The sequence below is a fragment of the Pundamilia nyererei genome, unplaced genomic scaffold, assembly GCF_000239375.1.
Source record: "Pundamilia nyererei isolate P.nyererei 1_Seehausen unplaced genomic scaffold, PunNye1.0 scaffold00029, whole genome shotgun sequence".
NCBI classification, from domain to species: Eukaryota; Metazoa; Chordata; class Actinopteri; order Cichliformes; family Cichlidae; genus Pundamilia; species Pundamilia nyererei.
Window position 1 is genome coordinate 4,099,054 of NW_005187430.1, and position 18,540 is coordinate 4,117,593.

The 18,540-nt window shown below is 42.3% G+C and overlaps 1 protein-coding gene across 1 annotated transcript in view; it reads left to right on the top strand.

Annotated features, from left to right (window-relative positions):
• The window catches only part of atrn (attractin), a 125,759-nt gene extending 109,565 nt beyond the window's left edge, over positions 1–16,194 (top strand). Inside the window, exons 27-29 of the mRNA XM_005728709.1 lie at positions 2,447–2,554; positions 12,450–12,564; positions 15,743–16,194. Coding sequence (XP_005728766.1) covers positions 2,447–2,554; positions 12,450–12,564; positions 15,743–15,867 — 348 coding nt within the window. The 3' untranslated portion in view covers positions 15,868–16,194. The remainder of the gene's footprint in view (positions 1–2,446; positions 2,555–12,449; positions 12,565–15,742) is intronic.
• The last annotated feature ends 2,346 nt before the right edge of the window (positions 16,195–18,540 follow it).

Sequence of the window (18,540 nt, forward strand, 5' to 3'; positions counted from 1 at the left end):
GCATACGAGAATTTAATGAGCTGGCTTGCGCCACAAAGAGAATCCAGGACGTTATATTTAGAGCCCGTTTTTCTTCATTTGGCTTTACTATACAAAGAAAAAGAGACTTTCCCTCAAGCAATTTCTGTATCCCGTGTTAAGAATATCATTGTAAGGCGTCGCATTTAGGGAGAAAACGCTAACAATGCCAATAACGAGAATCGACATCCTCAGAGAGGATGAAAACACTCGGCATATTAATTGAAAGCTGTTGAGGGGTTCACAGAAGGATCAGCATCCTCCTGTCACACCAGCGCCATGTGTGATTTCTACTCTGTGTGCGCTTTCTAGTTGAATCTCAGTCCTGCCCTTTACTTGCACCTTTTGTGTTTGTTTTTGACAAGAGCCCACTGTAATGAGACAGAAGCCTAACTTCTAACTCCACACACACAAAGCTATGTTGTAGGTGTTTGACTTATTATATCCTGTATATAACAAATACATTTCAAACAAATGTTTTATTTTTATCATTATTAATATTATTTTGCCTCATTTCTGCCGATGTTGTTCCTGCTCTTACGACAGCTACAGGTGTTTTTCTTTCACTGGTTTTGCTGCCTGGGTTCAGGTCCCGGTTCCTTGACAGTCGAGGCCGTTTGTTTCTGCACTCGTAGCGCTTTGGCTGCTTTGACAGTCGAAGACATGGGTGCATCACCTTGTTTACTGTTGTCTCTTGCTTTCCTCAACCTCTTGATCTGTATCTCTCCTTGCTTTGACCTACCTTTCTGCTGCTCACACTCTGCATCTTTCGCACCGCTACACTTCCCATCTTTCACCTTCCCTATTTCCTCTTATTGCAATCCTCCTTATTTCCTTGTCTGCTCTCATTCTTTAGCTTCTGTTTCTTGTCCTTTTTCTCCTCCTATTCCTCATAATCACCTCCCTCCTCCTTTCCCTTTGGCCAAGGTCCATGCTATAAATCAGAAGAAAATGAGCCTGTTCCTCTGTTTTGCAGTGGAGGAACGTTACTGAAAAAGTTCCTCAACTGCACTTTTAAGGTATTCCACTTGTCAGTGATGGCTACCATCATACAATTTGTGCTTCTGACAGCTATACAGGGAAATTTAGAAATGCTTTTCACTACCTGCAGTATTCTGCAGGTTTTACGTATAAATCATACTGAAGGATAACAAAGCTTGTTAGAAACCTTCTAATCGGGCAAACTTTACAAATAGTTTAGGCTACAGGCTTCTTGCATTATATGTCAGTTTAAAGATTTTATAAAATCTGCCTTTGGGTTGAAAAGTTCTTAATATTAAAAGTCATTGATCAAACCAGCCTGCAGGTCTGGGTAATAAATTCTTTCCATACTTAAGGATCCACTGATTTAACATTTATTTTTAAATTTAAACATTTATTTACAAATGAATCGATGGATTGCAACTCTGATTAAACACAGAATCACGCTGGACAAAAGTTCAGGCCATCCACCAGGCAGCAGGCAACTACAGTTAGAAACCAGATGGTGCAATAGTGATGCATTTAAAAGAGGCAGGTATTTCTCTCAAAGTCAGTCTTGTTCTTGTATTTGTGTGTGATTGATTAATGTGTCTCCCTGCCTGCTTAATGTTGAAATAAGCTTCTCAGATATTTGTCACATGAACTTTAAAACCTGATTCAGTGTCTGCTGTCACAGACATGTCAGCATTAAGGTGGATGTCACAGTCAATAAAGGTTTAATCCACACTATCTGCCAAATTCAAAGGTGTCACACTCACAGGTAGATGTCCATGAGATAAATGGAGATCAGTCAAACACGCATTGATTGATTTGCAGGACTGTAGGATGGATTACCAGGATTCAATTCAATTCAATTTGTATAGCGCCAAATCACAACAACAGTGGCCTCAATGATTTAACGTAAAGTCATTGTGCTAACCTTTATTTAACTGCATGGAAGAAAATGAGTACCTCTGTACTGGTTAAATTCAGCTCCATAGTGAAATACTCACAGCTTGGTGAGCAGTGCTAGGGTTAGCTGTTATTTGTTACTGTCGTACATATGTTTCACCACAGTGTTTAGATTGACAGTTTCCAATTTTGTGTTGTTGGTGGCGTGGCTACAATTTGCTCACTGAACAAAACACACGAACCACTGTTCGAAAAGATCCCCGAGTGTGAAATCAAACTTCACACAACTAAAGAATACACACAGAGACGTACACAGATCGTGGCTGTTCAACCAAGTGGATACAAATTAAATTAATGGCGGTCAAAGTGGACTTCTCACTCTTTTACTTCAGTGAACGATCTAAATGTTTTCTGCTAGCTGGGTTGTGTGCGTGAAAAGTCATTTTTAAAAATGAAAAAAAAGCCCACCTCCTGATGGGCAGTTGTCTGGAGAATGGACAGTAGATGCTATTTATCTGTCACTGACCTTCGCATTACTCTCCTTCCTTTTTCTTAGCAACTGCTGAGGGAGATGCAGCAGATGGCCAGCCGGCCTTTTGCCACCATCAACGTCGCCTTGGAGACTGAGGAGGAGCCGCCTGACCTCATAGGAGGAAACGTCAAGGTTAGCGCAACCTTTTCCTTAAAGCAATCAACACAGAACCCCAGAGATCTACTTCTCTTGTCTGGGTTGACGGTTACCGCAGGCAGGAAAGTTCCATCTATGTTTGCCCGTGTCACTCATCTGCCCTCAAGTGGGAGCTCAGTCTTGTGTCTTTTGGCTGCTTTTTTGATTATGCTCAGGGAGAGATATACTGCACGTCATCTGCTTCACGTCAATGTTGGCTCTGAAGAATGTTTTTTTTTAAGGAGATCTCATTAGTTTTCAGCAAGCCAAGAAGGCCAAATTGAGCTCTCTTATGAAGAAGAGTTTGAAGTGCATTACAGGTCTAGTACATCTAATGAGGGTCAATGCAGTGTGCATTTGCCGGGACAGTGCGAGGGTTGGATGATGTTGAATGTGGGCTGCCAATGAGTAACACAGCACATTATACCAGTTATTTCCAGGTTATGTGGGTAGCCTGTGAATTCTAATGGAAATGAATTGAGTTAACCCAGGAGTTAAATACATGCAGACAAGAATACGGTTCTGCTGATTAAGACAGTACTTACCTCCCACATTGAGATATTCTTCATTTGATTAAAAAAAATTGACACCTTCTCACGCAAAGTGTTTGCAGACATGAAGATAATGAAACAATTAGGGGGTAACAATAAAATCATAATCTTCATCTTAGAAAACACAAGCAGAAAATAAAGGTAGCAAGTTTACTCGTTCATATTTGGAGTGCAGCATAAAAACTGGTAAAGATTTCATTCGGGAACTACCTTAAAGGCAGTTTTGAGTACTCTGGCAAGTGACTGCACAGCCGTTTTTTTTGCACATGCATGCACTTCAGCCGTGACAGATACCGTCCATTTCAGTTTGATCATCGCTCAGTGGACTTCGATATAGCGACTTCGCTAGCTCTGTTGCACAGTCTGTGCGATGTGAGATTGCACCAATTTGTGCCTATATGAGACCATTGGTAATGATTCAGTGTTTTTACTGTTACCAAAGGGTTGCATCCTGCTACTTGCACACTCTCAAATAACTCAAAGGGCATATTTCCACTAGTGAGATTCCCGCTGATGCAGACCATCTCCTGTTGCGTGCTACATGTGGGAACCAAATACTTCAGACAGAGTCGTGACTTGATTATCCTGACGGCTTTTTGAGTGAAAACATCCCCGCCACCCCTCCAAACACACACACAACATTCTGAATTATAGGTACGGTGAAAAGAAATCTGTGTAGAGAGAAAGTGCTGAAAGTAGTAGAAGGGATTTAAACATAAAGGTCAAGGTGAGGTAGAGATGGAGGTTTAGAAGACTTCATTATAGAGCGGAGTTTAACGTGCCGGCAGGAGAAGTCGGAGTGGATTTAAATGCAGATGCCGAGAATAGATGCAGTAGCAGAAAACATTTAAAAGTAGGAATCGTGCACTTATAGAAATTGCAGTTTAGTATACAACGGCACAGAGCCGCAGGCAGGTATACCTGTGACTGTGCGCTTTGTGATGAATGACCCCTGAATGCAGATGCAGCTCAGAATTATAGGACTGTGCAGCAGGCTAGCTCAGGGCCCCTCGGCTCTGACAGGGTCCATGCATCTCAAGGGGCTTGGATCATGAGCACAAGGTTACTTCTAGCAAAGGCTGCGGGGCCCCTCGGGAAGATCAGCAGCTAATCAAACCCCTGCTTGAACAGAAACTATGCCGCCTCTTCACATCTCTGCTCCTCTGTCCTCACTTCTTCTCTCCTCTTCTCATCTTTTCTTTCCTTTAAATATTCCCTTCCCTACTGCCTCCTTCTTCGTCCCTCTTTCTTCTTCTCGCCTTCTTTTAACTTCTTTGTAATTTACCATCTTTTACTGTTTTTTTTTCTCTTTTATCTTCATTTTATTCATTTTGCTTTCTTTGCTTTATCATTTGCCCTTTCTTTTCATTTTTTTAATGTCCTGTTTTCATCTCTTCTGTTAATCTCGGGCTTTTATTATCTTATTTTGTCTTTCCTTTGTCTGCTCTTCATTGTAATTTCCTTGGTTAGCCTCTTCCACTTTTCTCTGTTTTATGCCCTCTCTCCCCTTTTAATGCATTCTTGCATTTTCTACATTTCGATTTTTTCCTTTTCCCCCTTTACCCAGCAGTGGTTCTCGTCTCTACTTTTACTCTTTTCTTGTTGGCTTCCGTTTGTCGTTTCTCTTCTCATGTCATTTATTCAAATCTATTCAGTATATTTTCCCATTTCTTTATTTATATTGCTTCTTCTGTTCTTGTCTTCTTATATTTTGCCTCCAGTTTTGTCCTCCTTTTGTCCTCTTTATTTTCACTTTTTTCTCCATTTTGACTCATTCTGTCCTCTGCTTTGTATCTTTTCTTTTTCTTTTCGTCGCTCTTGTGCCCTGTCTGACATCCTTACTTCACTGTAGTGTTCTCCTCTAATTTACTAGCCCTTAAATGATCCTATCAGCTGTCTAGGATTTTCTATTGGCCTTATCTGTTTTTTCCCCTTTATTGTGTGTGTTTATGTGCATTCTGTGTGCACTCCTGTGTGTCGCTGTGGCGGAGAAAGAAAAGATGCTGCAGAGTCAGACTCTTCCTGCTCTGCATTACCTTTTCTTCTTCCTGGTCTTTTTTTTTCTTGTTTCTTCTATTCTTCCCAGCCTGCTCTCCTCCTCTCCATCAGGGTAGGAGCAGCCCAGGAGCAGAGATCCAATTTAGATCTTCCTCCTCAGCTTTCTGTGCCTTAACCTGCTCAGACAGTGAGTGTGCGCTACCCTATCTCCTCCCAGCTCAGATTGAGCGACTCGGAGCAGGTTCTTCCCCTTGTTTCCATGCTGTTTTATCAGGATGCTACAGTTGTGTATTAAGGCCCACAGTCAGAGTATACGGGAGGCCAGGCGCCGCACAGCAAGCTCAAGATCATTAAAGTTGTTTATAGTCACGATGGGAAGTCCAAACTTGCTCCGCCGATGAGATATATTCACTCAGCTCCTGCCAAATGGAGCCTGCGGTCCCAGCATAGCAGGCAGATGATTACCTTTGTGACGCCTTCTGCTCTGCTTTTATTCATAGATACTGTGTGAAGAGAGGAAATCAGGACATGTGAGGCAAAAAAAAGTAGTGTTTGCTATTGGGAGGGAAAAGTATTGTTTTATCTAACGTGTTTATGATATGTCATTCTAAGCTGCAGGTCAGGCGTATTCTACTAATGTTGGTGTCTTTACCTATTAAAACCCTACTAGGAGTAGTGTTTTCTGATCAGAGTGGAGTCTGTCACATTTCAGGCCTGATTATAGGACAAAATGACTGGTTGTGCATCAGAAGTTATTTAACTACCCTTCAAATAACCTGGAATCTAATGGTCATCAACCCACATCTTTGTTGAGATATACTGAGTTATCAATACTTGCCCTTAAAGGTACAGAGAAGGTCGTCACATTCTGTCTTAATGAGGCAAAATCAATCAGTGCAGATCAGTGCTCAGTTATTTTTATTTGCTAGGGTTTGTTTTTTCTTTATGAAAGACAAGATATTCATTGTGTACCTCATTTTTTAGGTGCTTTCTGTATTTCATTGTGAAATGGAAAAAAAAAAAAGGACTTTTCCTCCCAGATTGAATTACAATTACATGCAATTACACATTTTTGATGTCTGAGGTTATATTTCCTGAGGTGTTTTATGTTGTTTTGTCAGTAATCAGTGTTTCTGTTCTGGCACTTATGTAAAAACCAACAAACAGAAATGGGCTGAAAGATGAGGGAGCACTAGAAGAAAAGTATGTGCCTTTTGTTTGTTTTGGCCAGCACATCAGATACCTCAGTTTGTTTGAGCTTGTGTGTGCGTGCGTTTGTATTAAAAATGACAGCCATTGTTCTCTTCCGCTGTCTTTAGTCTTCAAATAAAATCAGCATGCGGTTGGCATTACTGCACATACGCTTCAGTGAAAAAAACCCTCTAAATTAGACAAGAACTGGACTGAAAATTAGTGGCAACAGATCCTATACTTGCATGTTTTGGTTCAAATTCAAATTTAATCCAAATTTAATCTTGGTTCATGTATGTATGGAGGAGGTCAGCAGCGAGTGTCTACAGCCATCTGTAAAACACAGTGGAGGCTGTATCATGGTTTGGGGCTGCATTTCAGCCGGGGATGCTGGGAATCTTTTTGAGTTATGAATGCTGAAAAAAAACATCCAAATTGGCTCCACCAAGCAATATTTATTTTTCTGGATGACAATGATCTGACTGTAAGTGCAGTAAAAGCATTTTTTGGAACATTATCAGTCACGGATTGTACTTGAACATTTTTGAAGCTCAGTGGGATCAACTTGACAGAGAACCGAACAAAAGGCATCCAAAGTTCAAAGAAGGGCTTTGAATGTCCATCAAGATTGTTTTGTATTTACTCATTTTCATCGTGGTCTAATATTAAAACCAGTTTGGTGATTTGAAAACATGTAAATGTTACATTGGGAACGGGGCAGGTACTTTTAATTAGTATACTTGCATGCTTTTTCCATTTATAATTGCATATTTGAATAAATTGCTGCACATATTGCCTATTTGCCCAGCAAAACATAAAGAAATATGTGTGGTTGGAGGCTTTTGCACAGTACTGCACTTATATATAAACTTCTCTGGAGGATTTAGTTCAAATCCATCACCATATGTTGCCATTACAGGGTGCCAAATGATTTTTGGGGGAAAGAAACCAACTCACTAAAAACTCAAAGTTGGCTCAGTGGTGCGGCTGTACCTGGTGAGTCACCACAACAGGGAGACTGGCTTGCTCTTGTTGCTGCTAGGGGAAAACTATCCCCTGGCTGCTGCTAAAGTAGAAACGAATGCAGTGGATGAAAGCGGAGCAGCATGCGGTTGCTTTGTATGCCCACATCAATGTGCACGTATGTGTGTTTTTGTGTGTGTGTGTGTGGGCAATTCTTCCTACTGGGCTAATTACTGGAGGTAATTTAACAAAACCTTTTGCCGCTCTGCCTGGCCACTCTAGATAACTCTCCAGAGTGGCGGCTGGTGAGGGAGGTTGAGCAAGGGGGAGCCGGCGGAGTTGGGTGGAGAGCGCTTCAACACCATATAACAAAGGCATCTGCTGGGGAATGTTATTAACATGCAGCTTCTGAAGAAGACCACAGAAAAAGACACCTCCTTCGGGGAACATCTTAGGCAAAGACAAAGCACGCTCAAAGAGTTTGAAAGGATGGATAATTGAATTTTTCAAGGTGTTGTTTTTTTGATCCCCCCCATCCCTTAATTTCTGCATAGGACAAAATAAAATGTATGTTGTGGAAGATAAATTAGGTGTGTTTGTTTGTTTTGGGGTTTTTGGTTTTTCCTGTTTTGTTTTTCTCAAAAATAGAAAGTGAAGCACCTGCCTAGTAGCATCAAGTTGAAATTGAGGTTGTACACTGGATGCAGTGCTGATGAACACCGCAATTGACAATGCAACAAGGCCTGTTGAAATCAAAATGATCCCATTGTCACATCTCACATCAGTCTGATAGCGAGTCTCTTCCAATACCACACTTATTCGCAGTGCCTGCTCCCTCTTCGGTCTGAATATGAGATACCGGTGTTATAAAATGAGAAACGACACGAAAACAAGTCACAACCTAAGAGCAGCTTGCAGCTGCTGCGGTGGAAATTGGACTTGGACTCTAAGCTGTGAAATTAAAAGCTGCCAGTCTTTTTCTTTCTTTTTTTTTTTTGTTTATTTATTTGTACACAGAATACAGATGTGCTCGAGTCATCACGGCGCCACTTATTTTTCAGTTATAAAAATATTGGATGAGAAATCCATTCTGCCCGAGGCAAAAACAGGCCCGTGGACTGGAGCAAACCCAGCCTAGTTGAAGTGCTTCTGGCAAGGCCAAAATAATTGTTTCATCTTTTCTTGTACCAAGGCATCGAGGAGCAAACTTAGCCAAGTGTGGTATTGCTCTACCTTATGTTGTAGTGGTTGTCAGTTGTCGGTATTTTTATTCCCATTTTTTTTAGCAATCCGTGTCAGCAGAATATAATGATGTTCTGGCACCGTGATTTTGAAAATGGGAAGAAATGATCCTTATAGTGAGTGCTTTGTTGTCTTATCTCGTTATTGAGTCATCACTCATTTATCACACAAAGCTGTAAGGGATATTAAGGTTGTTTTTTTTTCTTCTTCTCTTTGTTGCCTTGGGGGAAAATATTGGCTTTTACTTTAATCAAATGAAAAATAGGATGCTTTTATCTGGTTCTCTGCCACCTCTCTTGTGAGTCTTTAATTTTGCTTTTCTAAAGTGCCTTTGGAGCGCTATAGACACCTCTGACTGCGTCCCACAGCAACCTTCACAAAAAGTAAATTAATGTGTAGTTCATTTAAATCTATTTTTTTCATTCTCTGTAAAAACCTTAATTGGATATTTTCTGTTTCTATACAGTATACAGTGTTTGAGGTGCTCCAGAGAATTGATAGTAATCAAAGTCAGACCTGATTTTTATTTATTTATTTCAAAAATCAGAACACTAGCTGACAAGGTCATCATACACATGCATTAAACATGATATCTGTGCTGTGAATTCATCTGCCTTTGAAATCCACTCTTAGAGAAGGACTCGTGCTTTTTTCTGTTCTTGCTCAGCCTCTGTTTTCGTGAACTCACTGAAAGGAAAGAGAGAAAGAGCTGTGCCTATAAATAGTGTAATATGTGTAAGGGGAATTCCTTGAAGATAAACTGATTGGTTCATACGTGTCATTTCAGACACAAGTGTCAGAAACTTGACAGCTTGCAGAGTTTAGCAGCCTCGTGTCTCACATGGGATGAAGCGTAGCACACTTACAGTTTCCCCAGTAACCACAGATGTTGGGAGGCAAGACTGTTTAAGAGTTTCGGAAATCATTTTTCACGTTTAGTGAGGCATTTAGAAAAATCCTTTAGTCTTATTAAATGCAAACATATAAAAGGGCTGCGTTATGTGATAGCTGTGGTAGCCCTCAGATGTCAAACACACAGAAAACACCAGTAAACAACAGAAATGGAATAAAACACAAAGACAACGTTAAAGATACACAAAAGATGAATAAAACACAGGGAGTTGGATAAAACACAAAGTACATAAAACAAAAACACTACAGTAGTTTTGGGGAGACAATAGCGTCACTGAACAGCTGTGAAAGTGGCATAAACCAAAACATGCAAAGCATTGCACTGAGACGTGTTTAAAAAAGCAGAGAGAGAGTAAGCGCAGGTCATATGTTTCTATTCATATAATACTACATGTTATATGCTACAGTAGATTTTTGTTATTAGCTGTTACCTTGTCACTTCTACTGCTGTTACGTCACATTATCGTCTCCCAAAAAAACTTTGCTTGTCTTTTGTGAGATTTTTCAGCATTTTTACATGTTTACACGTTCTTTTACAACTTGGGGTTGATGTTGAAATGTGACAGTGAGCACCACCGAGGCAAGCGATTCAAAAGACAAACAAATGGCAAAAACAAGGAAGAGTGAAGAAAGAGTGTTTTTTTCCCCTTTTTAATAGAGAACATTACATGGAAGAAGGAGCTCTGTCTTCTCCGTGATAAGCTGTTGTGAAGTTTTCCCTTGTCTGGGTCAGAGGTCATGAAGGAGACGCTGTGGCACTCTATATGGATTGTAAAGCATAAACTCTCCGTGATTTTAGCCTTTTAAAAATATCTTTACAAGAGTGGGGTGGAGGTGAAGAAGGAGGCTGAAGGAGAAGAGAATGCAAAACAAAGCAGTGACCCATCCTATTATCTTTGGGCCTCTTTGTCTACATTAGTCAGATTAATTTCTCAAAGCCGTGCCACTGTTACAGTAATTTATTTATTGCGTGTCAGAGTTGAGAAGCAGGCCACAGCTTTAGTGTCTGGGAATTTATTTGCTGCTGCTGGTTCGACTGCAGTGTTTCCAGAGGGTGACACGCCAACACCCCGTCAGTTCTCAGGAAGGGCTTTAATGCTGTGTGTGTGTAAATGTGAGAGGAGAAAGTGTTGCGAGCTCTTATATACACACACATTGGTGTTATGCACACGCAGCGCAAAGTGTAAAGCCAGTTTTTCTGTTTAGCCAGTTGTTATATGAACATAGGCTTTGGCTGAATGCATCTTGGAATACTAACTTATTTCTTGCATTAAATGGTGTTATTTTTAGAGGTGCATTTTGCTGGACAAAAATAGTAAAAATGACTGTTAAATGTAAGAGAAAGTTTGCCAGCAGGCCGCCATGTTGGTTTTTGCCCAAAATCTAGGAGCATGGTTTGCATTTGCATGGTTGCACGAGGCCGTAGAAGAGAGATAGGCCCTGTCGATTATCTGTTACGACACCGCCCTAGTGGCCTGTCCATCAAGCGTCCAGTGCTGCGAAGCATTGCGATCTCTTGCGTGCAAGAACCCTGTCTTGGGACATCTCCCATAAGAGGGTACAGCTGTGTGAAAATGTTACGGGAGTGCCAGAGTGTCCTACCCAGTCAAATTGCAGTCATTGCTTTTAGAGAAAAACTGATATGATGGTTTATCCATGCATGAGGCCGACGTGTAAAATCACCAGCACATTTATTGAGTGTCTGGAAGGCATGATGGTATCCACTAAGGCGTACTGTATACAGTGCACATAACTGGGCATAAAATGCCCTTCTCTGTCAGGTTGTACCTGAGCACGGCCAGTTGCACAGGCACACCTCCGAAAGCACACGTGCCATAAACAGACAGACACACATGTGTGCGGGCATAAACAAATACAGACTCCCTTCTGTTACAGCACCAGCTGAACTGAATCCCTACTCAGACACACACATACATACAGACACCCAGAGGCATCCAGGTCTTTGTGCCACTTCCCTAGCTACCTGCGAGACAGCCTGTGTATCCTGCTGGTATGAAAGGTAAGCCTCAGAGAGACGGAGCAGAGAATAAATGTGTAAAATGGGTCAGAGCCTGAATATCATTACTGCCCTGCTCCCCATGTGTATACTTACTGTGTGTGTGTGTGTGTGTGTGTGTGTGTGTGTGTGTGTGTGTGTGTGTGTGTGTGTGTGTGTATCTGTATGTGTGAGAGAGACAAGCTGTGATGAATTTGTGAGTGAAAAGGCGAAAAGAGTGTGTGCCTAGTGCTGTATGTGCGTGCGTGTGTCACTTTAGCTGCATTCCCACTCGGGGAGTTAAACTCAACTCTCCAGAGTATAAAGACTGCCATGGGAAGGATCTCAACTTGTCTGTTTTGGAAGGTTTTGTGTTTGAGCACATTGAGAGGCAGTGTCAGTAGTGTGTGAAGCCATGCCATGGCCCAATTTTTCTTGTCCGGCTCAGGAATTCAAAACACAAAGCCAGAGAGACACAGGAAGTTATCTGTATGCAGGCAAGATGGTGGCATTCTCCATATCCATATCCTCTGTCGAGGTAAAACTATAAATATTGTACGAGGCTAGCATCAGCAGCAGATCCAGACAGTGTTTACAGGGTAGAGGGGGGGGGGACTCATCCCCCACATATGGATGAGTCGCTGATAAAAAGGAGATATTGGTATTAGAGAGTCAGGCGTGTCAGACGGCCTGCAGCGACCGGAGCGCACCGCCGACCCAAATCTCCATTCAGGCGTCTTCGCTTGATAGCCACTCATTGCCAACGCTGCACACATGCGGCATTGTCATGAAATTGTGCTCAGTTGGGGATTTTGAAGGTTGGAGGGGTGGGCAATTTGTGCCTGCAGATCAGTAGTTGCATCTCAGCACGGGATAGAAAGGTGGGTTTTTTGTGTTTCTGTGCATGTTGCTGACACAAACAAGAACAGTAACAGTAAAGCCTCTGTTATCCACGGCTTTGAAAATGGTGTGTGTTCACCAGGATTTGAGAGCCTTGTGATGTATACTTTTTTCTTCTTTTCCCATTTTCTTTCCACAGTCCGTCCCAAAACCCATCGCCCTCGAGCCTTGCTTTGGCAACAAAGCCGCCGTGCTCTCCATCTTTGTACGGTTACCCAGGGGCACCGGCGGAATCCCTCCTCCAGGACAGTCTGGTAAGACGCAGCCTTTAAAATCCTTCACTTGTTTTTCTTTCCTGACTTGTTTGTTTGATTGAGCCTCACTTTTTTACATCATCTTTCCTTGATCTGACTTCCTCCCCCCTCTGTAATGTACTGTAGCTTTGGTCTTAGTCGGTCCATGACAATTTTGAGCCTTTCAGTCTTTTTTCAACGTGGCTCACTTCCTCTTTCTTTTGTTATCCAACACTGACTTTATGATCCAGCCTCCAGTGTATACGCACACACACCAGCTCCAGTTTTAAGAAAATGAAACTGGTGATCTTGATTCTTAATCTATAGATTAGTTACATTTTTATTTAATATTTGTACAGGATAAACCTGCAAAATGCTTCCAAGTTAATGCATTTAATATACATGGATAAAAAAATAATTGAGAGCTCACGCATCTATTTTTTTCCCCCAGGCCTATATATTTAAATTTAAAAAAAATTAGGATGCAAGGACCAGATTTGGGTTTTGGTGGGAGGTAAAAAAGCACTATCAGCATTTAGAAACAGAGCACAGTGAGAAGATGACATAAAAATTAGGAATTTAGAGATTTCTCGGTTCCTTTTTCAAAATATAGGAAGGAGAGAATATTTAAATCAAGCGTGCAAACTGATTTGTGACGTGCTATTTGCACTGATATTTAACGCTGGAAAAAAGCATGTATTGCGCCCTGTATTAGCTCACTTGCGGCAGCAAAACCTTCCAGCCACTCTTTAGTTTTTAGCAGTTGGAGAAAGGAGAGAACGGAGGGATCACGATGTGGATTTTGGACCCCATCCTGAAAATAATCAGGCCTTGGATGGACGTCAGTCTGGGCAATACCTTTACGTTAAACCTTAAATTTAATTACACTCAAATTGAACCGTTGTGATTTCAGGACCATGGAGAGCACTCAAGGTTTCACAGTGATCTCATGAGCTCTACTTGACCACATGACTGATTTTAGTGGTGGACCTACTCAAATTCAGCTGCGTGCACTTTGGACCAGTCGCCAGCCTCTCACAGGGCATTCGCACTCTCATTCACACCTATGTGCAATTTAGGATCACCAATTAACCCGACCTCACTAACTGCCTGTTTTTGGACATCAGCTGACTGTGCCTGTGTTTGGAAAACAGCACAACAGTTGTAAATTACTCGCAGAACCAACCACACCTCTGAGTGCTACTTGGGGATTGCGTGATTTTTAGTCTCAGCAAAATCATGCACATCCATCTCGACAGTGGTCTAACATGTTTACAGTAATTACTTCATGTAGCACCATCGTTTTGATGTGGATGTATTCATTTTTAAAAACGCTGCAGCTTGAAAGCAGCAGTGTGATTCCTGGTTTTCCTCAGTTACTGCTCTTCACTCCCTCCTTTTTTCTCTACCTGTGGCGAAATGAAGACTGCTTGTTGCTTTCCTACCTTCATCTACTTGGTGTGTTAGGAAGCATACTGCAGCTATATCCATGCAGACTCATTCTGTGCTTGATTCCTCTCTATCCTCTTCTCATCCTCGTTGCTTTAAAGTGCAATCTAGTGTTTTTCCTGTTTCCCTCTGCTCCCTTCTTTCCCTTCCTCCTCCTTTTTTTTGCCCAACTTCTGACTGCACTGAGAATTGAGTCCATTACTTTCTTTCATCCTCTGCTCTGTCACTTGCTGTCTTCACATTCCCACCCATGCTTCATCTGTTTTCCTTATCTTTCTTTTCAAGATCCTCTGATAAGACCCAAGTGCTGCTTCCCTTACCTTTTCTTAGTTTTTGTTTCCTGCTCTCTTTCTTTTACTGTCTCAATAATTCAACTCGCCTTTCTTTCAGTATTTTTTTCCTCCTCTGTGTTGTATAGCTCTTTGCCTCCCACAGTTGCAATCCCCAGACCATCAGCATGCCTAAGGCCCTTATTAATTACCACATTGTCCTTTTGTCATAACAAAACTGCCGCGGCTCTCGATGGAGCTTTCCCTCGGGCAGCTTTTGTTGAGACCATGTTAGCCGTGTTCCTCCCATCTCCTCGTGCCCTGAGGGGGGGGTCTACCGTTATAATGCTTTTAACTTGCTCCCCATCCAGCCGTGTTGCTTTCAGATCTTTAAACTGCTTTCAGTTTTTCAGCATCCCAGCCTCACAGCACTCTTTAGCTCATTTCATAGCAACCAAAAGGATATCACCACCACAGATTATCACTGATTTCTATCTTCGGCTCGTTTAGGTGATTTGAGCCATCCTGCTTTTTTTTCTCTTTTTCAACCAATAAGAAACTAGTAGTATCTGTATGATTTCTCAGCACGCGACCCCTAGCGCAGCCGTTTTCTCTTTTTTATGCCTTCAGTGTTTACTTGATTGCAATAAATGCGTCTAATATTGGTGATAAATGGAGTTTACTGGTATTTCATGGCTCAGAGAATGTTATTAAATGTTGATGAAGTGTGGTGTAAGTTAATGATTGCCAGCTCTGCACGTTTGTGTACGCGGTTGTGAGTTGGCAGTTGTGTGTTTTGCTTTCCACACATCAGCAGCTTTCCCCACATTACAGTTACTGCATTCAGAGTTAGCCTCATATTGCAAGTGTAGCCTAATTAATGCTGGGTTTTTGAGACTGTTACCAGTGCATACATTTCAGTGTCTTAATTTTTTTCCTTAATTATAAACGATCTCCTCGCCATTTTAGCATTTAACTTCTCTCCATCTAATTTAACTTATATGCATCGATTTCCTTATTTATGGGTCAGTTTCTACTTTAAACTTGATCATTTATCCTCATTCCCAGCTCCACATTTGTATTCTTGGAGGTTAAAAGTGCTAACATCGCAGTTTATCCTCTGTCTTAAAGGTCACACTGTGTTTTTTAGGTTTTTTAAAGTTGTCTTCTGATTGGCTGCCTCTCGCAAAAAAAAAGAAAAACAAAGCTCTGTGCTTGAGGTGATCATATTCAGGGGCGCACATGTCGCATGCACACCTGTGGACCACTCATGTGCACCCCTGATCATAGTAGATCGTACCTTGTCTTTTGTGGAGCAGTGTGATTATTTGCACATGTTTGAAACTTTGGACATGTTTTATATGTTATACAAAGTTCACAGGTTGATATGACAGAAAATAAGGAAAAGCGTAATAAAAGTAATTCATGTTTGTAGTTTTATATCTTTTACTTTAACTAAACGAGTCCTCCTGTGTGCGCAGGTTTGGCCGTGGCCAGCGCGCTGGTCGATGTATCTCAGCAGATGTGTGTGGGGTACAAGGAGAAGTCTGGCGGACTGAGGAACCGTAAACAGCAGCCCACAGCACAGCCATCCACCTGCATCTGACTGCATCCCCTGTCCTCTTCTACCATCCCAACACCAAAAGCTCTCCCATCAGCCTCCCCCACCCTCCCCTCGCCTCAGCCCCATCCTTCAGAGACTCCCACCAGCTCCGCTCTGGCAGGGAGAGGTGCATGCTGGGACGCAGGACTTGAACGTTTTGGTGAAGGGGGCCGAGACATCTGGCAGACTGCAGCCTCAGAGGTCTCCCCCTTCCTGTCCTCCTACAGGAACTTTGATGCTTGGAGTCCCCTCGAACTGATCGACAGAAACTAGACACAGAGAGGGGGGAGGGAGGGAGGGAGGAAGGAAGGAAGGGACAGAGCAGGTGCTGACCCCTCCCCTCCCCCTCCTCCCCCTCAGTGAAACATTTTACATTTGTCGACACCACCTCGTTAGTCGAGGCGGCCACGGCTTGCTGCTAGAAGAGATCCTTGTCTCGTAGTTTTTGACAAAACAAAAAACAAAACAAAAAAAATCCAGAGACTTTGCGACCGTCTATGTTCGCATTTTATTTAAGTTATTGTTGTTCTTTCTTTTGTATTGTGTTATTTCAGAGGCAGAAACAAAACTGGACACGCTCAGTTGGACATGCACACACAAAAACGCATAACACACACTTCAGCAAGCCCTTGTACCCATTTGTAGCCCATTGTCACCTGCTGTCATGTTCACAGCTCAGCACTGAGGGCTGTTGTCACTGGAGTCCTGCACAGTTTGGCCTCCGAGCAAGCTAACAGCATGTTCAGTCTTCCTTTAATGAGGATCCACTGTAGGAGGTTGCCTGTGTAGCCAGAGCCCATTTAAAGAGTGTGTGACATTTCAATCGGCCTATGTGTCTTCTCCCGCTGCCCACTCTTGCGGCCTGTCTGGAGCTTCGTCTCTCTGTCTTTGGCCATTTGGCTGCCGAGCCGTCCGCCGCACAAGGCAAGACCGCTGCAATGCAAGACCGCTGCAATGCAAGACCGCTGCAATGCAAGACCGCTGCAATGCCTCACCCGTGCTGGCCGGCTGGCTGCTGGATCGCCAGTGCAATTGAAACTTTTCCAGCTAATTACTCTTCCAGTTCTAATGAAAGCCAATGGCAGCATGCAAAGCTCACTCACACACACAGAGCTAGTAGTAGTGGTGGGGTGGGGGGGGACCTCTGGCAATTAAAAATTGTCCTCGAAACCATTGTGACACAGGCTTCCTATAGATCACGTGACTCTGACTGAAGTGATTTGGCTGATGTTAGTGACCGCTGCCAGGGCAACTGTTGAGCTCTGAGACTGTTGCCTAAGAAATCCATACCTTCTAATTACTGCTCTCATTTCCCAAAATGCAATGCATCCCTCCTACCCCCGGGATAGCAGCATCTCCGCCGCTCTTATTGTGCCATTCGATTGCGATTGTTCCACATCTGTGATCTATCTACAACCGCCCAATTAGCCCATACAGCAGCGACGTCTGTGCCCTTATCAATGCGGCTACAGTGGAGCTGCTAAACCCCAGCGTTTAAATGGTAAAGTGCAGTGTTTTTTACTTTTGTTAGCAGCCAGAATGCATGAGTCAGTGCCTGTTTCTTTAAGAGCATCGTTTTTTTAAAATGGACTTTTGAATTGGCCTCCATGTCACAGAAGACCCTGGTTATTTATTCTGAAAGAAAAAAATTGTCTCTTATGTTGTCGTCTGGTCCCTCAGCTGCTTTTCCCTGCACTTGTCTACAGTCTACATCTAAAATATCGGTCCTGCTTTTAAAGTAGCATTACTTCAAGTGGGAAAATGAGGGAAAATGCAGAATATAAAACCTCAAGGCAAACACAGAAAAACTGAGATTGGTAGATGAAAACAGAGATGTCACAACTAAAGCATCAAATTTGGGTTTGTGCCATTTTTTGCTTTAGTTTTTCTTTCTTTGTTCAATTTTGCATGTAGCTATATATGTATCTTATTGTTCACATTTACAGGATATAAGTTGTACACTGCAGCACTTTTAGGCCTTCGACACATTTGTTGGTGTATCAACCTATAGGAAATATGGTGCGTCTCCTGCAGTCTCGTAAGGTTGTAAACTTCCCGCTCTCTGGGAAGTGCAGCAATAGAACAATTTAATAGTTTGCATTCTACCCTAAAGAGCTCGTTGTGTTTAGTTCCTGGCTCTCACATGTGCGCAGCATACTAGAACTTCACACCGCCTGGTTAAAGGGCACACTTTTAGCACTGGGAAAAGGTCAGAACAGAAAGCATGAACAAAGCTGACATTCTGTAATTATAGAGTGCCGCGTGCGCTCGCGACTCCGCTTGGCGAGCGTCACGGCGCGGAGAAGCGGCTCCGTTCGTGCTCGTGCTTTGAGGAATCAAAGTGCTTCACCTGCAGTCTTTATCAATTTTCCTCTGCTAGAATAAAGGGTTTGTTTTTTTTACCCAACATGGGTAGTTTGATGTTTTGTTGGGTTGTTTTTATATTAATTATTATTATTTATATTAAGCTGAGCCTCTGGATGTTGTAGGGTGTTTTGGTAATAACCAACTATTATTACATGAATGTGATGATCACAAAGAGTCCTTCTGAGTTCCACAGAGTATTTTTATTTAGTACTTTTTCAGTCCCTTTGAAAACACCTACCACCCTGTCTCAGAATGAAGGAGTTCTTTCACCTCCAACCATTTGAAGGTGGAGTTCAGTTCAAGAAACTC